The sequence below is a fragment of the Galeopterus variegatus genome, unplaced genomic scaffold (assembly GCF_000696425.1).
Source record: "Galeopterus variegatus unplaced genomic scaffold, G_variegatus-3.0.2 Scaffold2065, whole genome shotgun sequence".
Classification (NCBI taxonomy): domain Eukaryota; kingdom Metazoa; phylum Chordata; class Mammalia; order Dermoptera; family Cynocephalidae; genus Galeopterus; species Galeopterus variegatus.
In genome coordinates, this window is record NW_007728176.1 from 2,765 (window position 1) to 12,740 (window position 9,976).

At 35.0% G+C, this 9,976-nt stretch overlaps 1 protein-coding gene across 1 annotated transcript in view; it reads right to left on the bottom strand.

Moving 5' to 3' along the window:
• Positions 1-2,749: 2,749 nt before the first annotated feature.
• Positions 2,750-9,976, bottom strand: part of EVI5 (ecotropic viral integration site 5) — a 64,950-nt gene continuing 57,723 nt past the window's right edge. The window contains exons 5-9 of the mRNA XM_008580322.1: positions 9,042-9,116; positions 5,735-5,860; positions 3,985-4,128; positions 2,970-3,059; positions 2,750-2,851 (exon numbers count right to left, since the gene is read on the bottom strand). Of these exons, the coding sequence (XP_008578544.1) occupies positions 2,750-2,851; positions 2,970-3,059; positions 3,985-4,128; positions 5,735-5,860; positions 9,042-9,116 (537 nt within the window). The remainder of the gene's footprint in view (positions 2,852-2,969; positions 3,060-3,984; positions 4,129-5,734; positions 5,861-9,041; positions 9,117-9,976) is intronic.

Below are 9,976 nucleotides of genomic sequence, written 5' to 3' on the forward strand. Positions count from 1 at the left end.
TCAGATAAATCCTTAAGATTGGATATTCTCTGCACAACTGATTTGCTCTCTTCATCAAATCAATATACTAAAAAGAGGGTTTGGAGTAGGCAGTGCTGATCTAAATTAAATCTAAGAGGTGGAACAACTGAATGCAATGCAATCAATGGCAAAAGCCATTTCTGGCACAACTGGGGAAATGTGAACACAGACTGGGTATTAGGCACTACTACAAAATTATTAAGTGGTAAAAGTAATGTGGTAGGGGAGATAAATGCTTTTATTTTATAGAGATGACTACTGAAGTATTAGGAGTGAACTGTCACAATTTTTAAAATTGACATATCTAAGAAATAAAATAAATATGGCAAAATATTAACAATTGTTAAACGTAAATCATAAGCATATGAATATTTATAATTCTACTTTTCTGTATGCTTGAAAATCTTCCCAATTGGGGAAGGGGGGGGTGAAATATGATCTGGAGCTAATGATTATAAATTATTCTTTTCCTTCACAGTTAAGCTTCATAAAGGAGAACAGAATGCTAAGCTGACAAAGGTTTCGTTGTGTTGTTTCTAGGTCAGAAGTCAAAATTACCTTCTTAGATTGAAGAAATTGAAATAACAGAGAGAGAGAGGTTGAAGATAAAAAAAACAGAAGGAATGACTAATGGAGAAAGGACCTGAAAGGTATGTAAATGAATAGCACCCTGTATTCTGAAAAGGGGAAAAAAAAGAAAATGGCTAAGTCTATAAGATGGAGGACAAAAAGTTCAAGAAGTCTGAAAATAATGGATGTTGACGCCCAGGGTATCTCTCCCTTCCCAGGACTCAGTCTCAGGAGTGCCCAAGATGCCTCACACTTTGGCCTAGGAGCCTGGCCCCTTGATATACTTCGAGCCTGTGATCATTTGGATGGTCTAATCTGACAAGCCCTCGGCCACTGCTTCTCACAGAAGCAGTGTAGCTGACCGGAGCTCAGCCCTCAGATACGTAACTATCAGCTGCCTCCTATTTTACTGTTCTTCAGATTTAATACTTGTAAATAAACACACAATTAAGGAAATATTAAACATTTTTGCTAAAAAAAAAAAAAAAGAGAGAGAGAGAGAGAGAGAGAGAAAGAAAAATACTTGTAAATAAACACACAATTAAGGAAATATTAAACATTTTTGCTAAAAAAAAAAAAAGAGAGAGAGAGAGAGAGAGAGAAAGAACAGAAAATGATGGCTGATGAATTAAGAATAAGGTAATCTCCTGAAAATTAGATATGGCAAAAGGGGGATGGGAGCTTGGGAAGAATAGTAAGGTTTGAAATTACCACTGTAGGGAATGGGAGAATTACTCAAAGCTAATATAAATATACCTGGAGGGGCACTGGAAACATAATTTACTGTCAGCAATCTCACTAACTATGCAATAACACAGCTACATGAATAAAAGATACAAAAAGGCAGAAGAGGTATACTTATTCAGACAAGAGGAAGGCTATCAGACATAAGACTAGGGATCTTGATAAAGCACAACAGGGATAGTATTAGTAAAGGAGTGAAAGAACTAGAGGGTCAGAAATTTGATAAATAAACAGGATAACTGAAGTTTTGGAAATGTATTGTACAGGTGATAAAATCTAAAAGGAGATTCAGTAACCAAGAAGGTTACAGAAACTCATTCTCTATCAGACTTTTAAGGTAAAATAAATTCTCTTTTTAACTAGTGTGATTTAAATGTGATTTTACCAAAAAGCAAAAATTGAGATGACTTCTTCAAGTTTTTATCAGTTACAGAATAGAGCAGCTTTTCAGTCTATAATGCTTCAACATGACAGTGGTTATAAGAAATGTCACAGTAATTTATTAATAATAAAAGTTGAAACTCATAAATTGGCTTGCTTTTGCCAATTAGAGCTAACTAATTTTAATAAAATAATTCTCACTTATATTCTAATATACATTCTGGAGTAGGAACATCCATGGGAGTACGCTGTACATGTTAATGTAGTTTCATTTTATCTTAATTATCAAAGATATTGATAATTGCTAGCATATTGTACTGTTATCATTTTACAGCATTTTATACCATAGAATCTAGTGTCAGGAATGCTATGACCTCATACTTAAGAATTATTTAAGCATTGGAAGCTAGAAGAATAACAGCTAACATTCTTAATTAGTATACTTACCCTATTTCAAGAATAAAACTAATGAGCAAAGACAGCTTATCTTAAACTTTTATGAAATATATACCAAGAAAAGCTTCATTAGAAAGCAACACAATGAATAAAATTTTAAGTTCTCAATCCATACCTCTTGTCTATCTTGCTGGTTATGCTTTGGTTTTTTTTTTTATGGTCTTGGTGTCATAACACCATGCTTGTTACGCAAATCTCGAACTTAAGTGACACTCTGGGGTCAAACTGAGAGGAAAAGAACATCACCGAATGGGACCACACCATAAAAGTAGTTTTTAATATAATAGCACACTCACATATATACCCATACCAGGTTCCTAACTCCTGTCAATGTGGAAAAGGAAATGGGAATTTTAAAGGTAGTACACAGTAGTCCCATGCACTGCTATTAAAAATAGTATGACATTCCAACATTAGCTTTATGTGATACTGAAACCAATACCACCAAATATAATAATGCAGTTCTATAATCTAAAACGGAAAAATGTACTTATCACAAGAATGTTTTGTCATTTCCATTGAATTTCCTATGTGCTTCAACAACCTCCATAATCAAAAACAAAAAAATATAAAAGACTTACTTTTTCATTTTTTTTGAATTGTATTTCACTTGGTAAGCTGCTTGTATTAATTTGTCTGGACCACCATCAAACTGATGTGGAATGACCTTCTGAAAGTGCTAAGAAACAATAAAAGAAAAACGTAAGAACTACTTGTACTGTTTATTATTAAATAATTAATAGTAAAATCTAAGGACATTCAAGATATCATAAATATGATATCATAAAGTGACTTACCTGTAACATCCCTTCCATGTCAAGTTGCATCAGTTCTGTCTGATTCATTTGAAGAAGCGCTAGTCCTACTCGAAACACTATTTCTAAACCCTGAGGAACAAATTAAATAAAGTCAAATTTGTCTTACTCTTTCATCAACAAAAACTCATTACTCAAAATAATACTAAGGTAAAGATTTAGGGATCTAAACTAGGGGCTGGCAAACATTTTCTGTAAAGAGCCAGAGAGCAAATATTTTAGGCTTAGTGGGCCATATGGTCTCTGTCACAACTACTCAACTCTGCCATTGTAGCCCCAAATCAGACACAGACAGCACATAAACAAATGGGCAGGGCTGTGTTCCAAGAAAACCTTATTTATAAAAGCAGATGGAAGGACAGATTTGGCAGGCAAACCAGGACGATTGGTACATATTTTGGAATGCCAATTCCAATCTAAAGTAACTTAGATAGGTAATACAAATTGACCTTCCCAAAATGTAATTAGTAACAATTAACATGGGGTTCAGAGAATAGAAAAAAAAGGATCACTACTACGTGTCAATGACAATTAAAAGAACAACATGCAAAACATTCACAGAAGAAATTTAACTATACTAATTACTTCTTACACTTTGGATAATCGATGCATTACAATATTAATTGTCAGGCAAATTTTACCTCTCAATAACTCACTGTGTAAGTCAGGAGGTGATAAAGAGGTTTGATTAAGAGTATGGGCTTCAGAATTTCACTGTCTACATTTAAATAGTGGTTACTATACCACTTAAGTGCTGTGTGCCCACAGAAAAGCTATTTAGCTTTTCCTTAAGTCTTAGCTTCCTCGTCTATCATCTAACAAATGAGGACAATAACAGTACCAGGTAGATATTATAAGGTTTAAATAAGCTTATCCCACATAGGCAGTTTAGCATGGGACACATGGGTCTCCCTTATTGCTCTCCTCATTGCCCTGCTCTAATTAACTCAACGACCCCTTTACTCAGCTCTTGCTTCTAGTCTGCCCATTAGCTTACCTCAGACATAAAGATATCAAATATCCTTGTTGCAATTGGTAGTGGAAAAGTTGTAAGAAAGATAGTAAGAAACCAGGATGATGCATACATTGAGGTATGAAAACTCTGAGACTGAAAATGTACAAAGAGCTCTGGAAGATGCTCCTAAAGAGAAGAAAAGAATTAGTTAAATCATAGGGAAATTGAGTATTTTAAATTAGATCATTGTATTTAACTAGATTAGCCTATACCAAACACGAAGATAAGATCAAGCATCATATGGAAAAATTAAGATGTAGAAATTGACACATTCAGGATAATAATGGCTATCTGGGAAGAGATGAAGGGGAAAAGGATGTGGAGCTGGAGCTTTGGGTGTATCTATAACATTTGATTTTTAATAAAAGAAAAACTGAAACAAAACTTCTATATTTATTTAATCTTATTGGTGGGTACATGATGTCTGATATTTTCTATACATTTCTATCAAGTATTATAGTTCAAAAAATATTTTTATAAGAAAGGAAATGCTATGCTGAAATAGTTTCAGGTGCTATCTAGTATTGATCACCTATCCCTACCTTCTTAAGGAATAGGAAAAATACCCAAAATACAGATGCTTCAGACACTCTAGTAATTCAAAACATAAATGATGCATTAAACTAAAAATGTAACACTAAGAGAGTTTAAGATCGATAAAAACAAGCTTAATAATTCAGAAAAAAAATTTTAATTAAGAATCATCTCAAGTCCTATTTTGGCTTTTTCTTTAAAATGTAAAAACAGGGCTGGCCAGTTGGCTCAGTTGGTTAGAGTGCAGTGTTGATAACACCAATGTTAAGGGTTTGGATCCCTATACTGGCCAACCACCAAAAAGAAAAAAAAAAAAGGTAAAACATTTAACATATCACTGTCCTCCCACCACACATAGAAGAGATTAAAGATTTTATAATTCCTGTGGATTAGGCTGCCAGGGAAAAGGGGACTTAAAAATGGCTTTCATGCCAGCTGAACCACTAACCTTACATTCTTCTCATTTAATTGAAATTTAAGCAAATGAGAATACTTATACCATTACAGGACAATATAGTAAACATATTCATATATATAAAATATAAAAATTAAATCCAGAAAGATAAAATATTTCAAAGGTATTTTTCACTTGATTTTGATCCCACTCCTCCTCTTCTCTCCACCCTCATGTAGTCACTAGACAATATGAGTCTTAAACTAGCAACATAAAATGATGTAAACACTATGAGAAAAAAAAAGGTTACAGGCTAGCTAAAAAGTAAAATAAAAAGGGACAGGAAGGGGAGAAGATTGAAAGAGACTCAAAGTAAATGGACTGACATCAGTATCATAATGTCACAAAGCTCTTATAAGACAGTCTACACTATATAACATTAATAGGATATAAGGAAACTCACATGTGCTTAGGTAATGGGTTTATAGTACATTTGGCACAAATGGTTAAAATTTGAATATGAAAATTGCAGTCAAGTTCCAGGCTATAATCTACCTGCAGATAGCGCCTAATTTAGAAGTGAGGTCTTAAAAATAATAATAATAATAATAATAAATTTTTTTTAAAAAGCAAGGTCTAAATTGTGTTAGCCAACCAACAAATGACCACATGATTAAAACACTGATTTTTTTCTCAACTGCTTTAATGCTTTTAACATTACATTTTCTTAGTTGTCACTCAGACCAATATGACAAAAAATACAAATGCAATTAATTGCCTTTTTCTCAACACTACACTTTTTACCTGTATCATGCATTCAAACTGGTACATACAAAGGCCCAATTCTGCCATACTTGGTTTAAAAAGTTCACGAAGTCTATAATCCTGCATTAATTTAACAAATACACAGAAAGCTTCTTCTTCTGGCATCTACATTAGGAGGAAAAAAGCAACCTATGTTAATGTTCTGTGATACGCAAATAAGCCAAGTACCCATCCAACCATAAACACTCTTTTGAGTGATCATCTGACACAACATTAAGAGCAATGGACTAAAAATCAGAAAGTTCTAGTCTCCCATTCTATCACCAAGAATTAGAAGTTAGACAAATCTTACAACCTCTGAAACTGCCTCAACTTACTAATTAATTCAACCAGCAAATAATCATTTAGAGCCAAATAACTTTTCTCTCTCTGCATATATACCAGTGAACAAAATAAACACAACTCTACTTTCAAATAGCTTGAACTTTCTAGTGGGAGGAGAAAGACAGTACACAGAATTAATCAACTAATACATATGTCAGATGGTGACCAGTATTACGGAAATAAAATAAAGTAGGATAATAAGGAGTACTGGGGAGATACATTGCTATTTATGTAGGTCAGAGAAGGTCCCTTGATAAGGTAACATTTGACCAGAATCCTGAAAGGGGCATCTGAGGAAAGAACAGTCCTGGAAGACAAAAGTACAAAGGCCCTGAAATTGAAGCACAGCTGGCATGCTCAAGGAACAGCAAATAGGGGACTACTGTATTTGAAGTAATGTTATGAGTGGAGGTTAGGCTATGGAGGTGAAATAACAGGGAACCAAAATACGTGGGGCTTTAGAGGCCACTGTGAGGATTTTGACTTTTGTCTTAGTAAGATGGGAAGGCTTTCCAGGATTCTGGGCAGAAGTTATATGATATGGCATAAGTGTTAAATGAATTTGTAAAATAAGTTTGCAAGTGATCTATAATTGAGGTTTCTGAAAGGTACCAATTTCACATTTTATGTGTAACCACCAGGAAATTATATTAAATAGGGTAATGGATGTGAAAGCTGTGAAGGGCTACAAAGATATTCAGAATACCTAAGCAAATAACATTATCCAAGGGCCAGCCTGTGGCTCACTTGGGAGAACGTGGTGCTGACAACACCAAGTCAAGGGTTAAGATCCCCTTACCAGTCATCTTTAAAAAAATAAATAAATAAAAATAAAAATAAAATAACATTATCCAATTGTCAAGCCATCTTTTAAAAAATAATAATATTTGCTTATTCTCATTCACTCACATTATGCCACTGTATTTCAAAAGAAAATACCCCAAACGATCTCCAGGCATTCTTCTTACTAAATACTGTTGCTAATAAACAATACATTTTCCCTGGCCTTGACACAGCCATGGACAGGTACCAAGAGTTACTTGGTGAAACCCACACTTCCTTCCTTCCTCCCAACACACACAGCCACAATTCTGCCTTGGATACCATCTACATTAACTCTAAGCTCTGCAGTCCCATTGATTTATGTCAGTCACTACAAGAAGCCCAGGATCCCAGAATTCTCATCCTATATAGTTCTACTGTTCCGTAATCTGAACCCATTTCCAATCTTTCCTAAATCTTTTTCACAGCACTTTCTGGAACTCATAATCTGCCATCAACAAAATATTCTACCTATATCCTCAGTCTCTTTTCCAAATATTCCTAAACTCTTCCTTTAGCTGAAACCTGGCTCTCTCCTAAGGTAGTTTTCTCTCCTGTAGCAATGAAAGGACACTGGGGTTAGCGAAGTATATATCCCTCCTTGAACCTTATAGCCACTTCCACTGAATTCCAACACATGCCAACAGATATTATCCATTTACTCCTCTTTTTCACAGTACCTACAAACTTCTGGGTCACCTCCCCACCCCACCAACCCTGTAGTCATTTTCATAAAGATTAATTCTCTGGCCTAAGAGATCTTTGACTTCTTTCCTCCAATGATCCTGGTAGGTAGTTATTAGCTCAGGCTCTGGAGCCACACCAAAGGTTGAAATCCCAGTTTCTCCCATAACTATGTGGCCTTGGACAAATTATTTAACCTCTCTATTGCTCAGTTTTGCCATCTATCAAATGAGTAAAATAATAGTACATATTTCACAGGGTTGCAATGAAGATTAATGTACATGAAGTATTTACAATTATCTGGCCTTGCCAGGCCTACCATTCATTTATACTACACTATCTTTTTTTCTGTTCCCAACTCTTTCCTGTACTCATTTTCCTGATGACCCTGTAATATTTAGTCATTTGTTTAAATCCACAATTACCTTGTCTTTCTCTCTATTATAATTCCAGCTGACAAAACACCCTTTGACGGATCACCATACTTGCCAGCTGCCAATAAATAAATACATGAATTATCTCCAAGATTCCTTCTCAGGACTAAAATTCTGAGACTAAAGAGTAAAATTCTGGCCAGCCCGGTGGCGCACTGCGCTAGTGCGCCGCTTGAGAAGCGCGGCAGCGCTCCCGCCGAGGGTTCGGATCCCACATACAGACCGGTTCCCGCTCACTGGCTGAGCGAGGCGCGGGGGCAACGCCGAGGGTTGCGATCCCGTTGCCGGTCCCGGTCCGGTACGGGGGCGACACTGAGGGTTGCAATCCGTTGCCGGACACGGAAAAAGACAAAAAAAAAAAAAAAAGAGTAAAATTCTGAGACTAAAGAGTAAGATAAAGAGTAAGATGGCCTCTTTAAAAAAAATTTCAACAAGCTAAAGAGATATCACTATCTGATATTTCCCTGCAAAGCTTTGATTGTTGTGTCCCTGAATTCTAAAAACATCCCACCCAGACCCACTCCAAAATAAGTCACTGCCAATGTTATATTCCTGGGGCAGTAAAGGTGGCTGAGTACCACTATTTAGAGGCTATAGCAAGATATGCATAACAAGCCCGTAGATCCATGACAAGTAAAATTCTGAATAAATTGCCAAAGATATTACTCAACATAAATAAGATTTTCATACCAACAGATTTATCATGTCCTCCTTTGTTGGGAAAAGATTACTCAAATGCTGACAAATAGTTAAGACTTAAAAGTAAATACAGGCTTTAGTAGAATATTATGGTATAAGTGTATATACCAAGAAGCTGAAATTTCATTTGGTGGCAAGATATTATATGTTATTTCAACATTTTCAATCTTTTAAAGTGCAAATTAAATATTTCTATTCAAATTATAACTGGGGAAAAATATTCAATATCCACTTATACTTAATAAAAACAGATAATTTTTAAACTCTCCAATGAAACTTTAATAAGGAACTTAATTGGACATTTAATATTTGTACTAACTTACCTGCATAAGCAGCAATCCGACTATAAAAGCACTTCCTTGACAGTAACCAACCTCACGATCCACTAAAGAATATGCCTAAAAAGTAAAAACTGTTGTTCAAAATACTTCAACATGGTATAACTTTCTTCTCCAAAAACCTAAAACTGGTAAGACAAGTAGATTAAAAGACCATTTATTGTTTAGAAAAGCTCTTGCTTGCTTATTGTAGATGTTATCCTATAATTATTTAAAAAGCACGTTTTATTATATAAAATTTTATTTTGACAATTTCCCAACTAGAAATTGGCAGCTCCTAAGGACAAGGAAAGAAAGGAATTTGTATTCAGGAAAGTAATTGAGCTCTAAAATCAAATAAAATTTATATCTGATAAAGATAAATGAAACTAGGGCCGGCCCGTGGCTCACTAGGGAGAGTGCGGTGCTGATAATGCGGATCCCATATAGGGATGGCCGGTTTGCACACTGGGTGAGCGTGGTGCTGACAACATCAGGTCAAGGGTTAAGATCCCCTTACCGGTCATCTTTAAAAAAATAAAAAATAAAAAAAAATAAAGATAAATAAAACTAGAATAGGGTTAAGGTAGAGCAAAATTGAAATAGTTTAATAAGAAATTAGTATTTCACAGAGGTAGCTGAAAGAGACAGAAACTTTGGAAAAGCAAAAGGCAATACTGAAGAAAAAATTACAATGGTAAGTGCTAAGTGCTCTTAACAAGGCTGTCCATAGCAAGCAGGAAAATTTGCTAACTGTATGAATACAGTCATAATAGGAGAAACCCACATTCCAGATTGTGAACTTCACATAAGGTGAATTATTCATTTTCACAGAGGATCTATAGAATGTATTTTTTTTTTTTTTTTTTTTTTTTTTTTTTTTGTCTCTTTCCGTGTCCGGCAACGGATCCCAACCCCCAGTGTTGCCCCCCTACCCGACC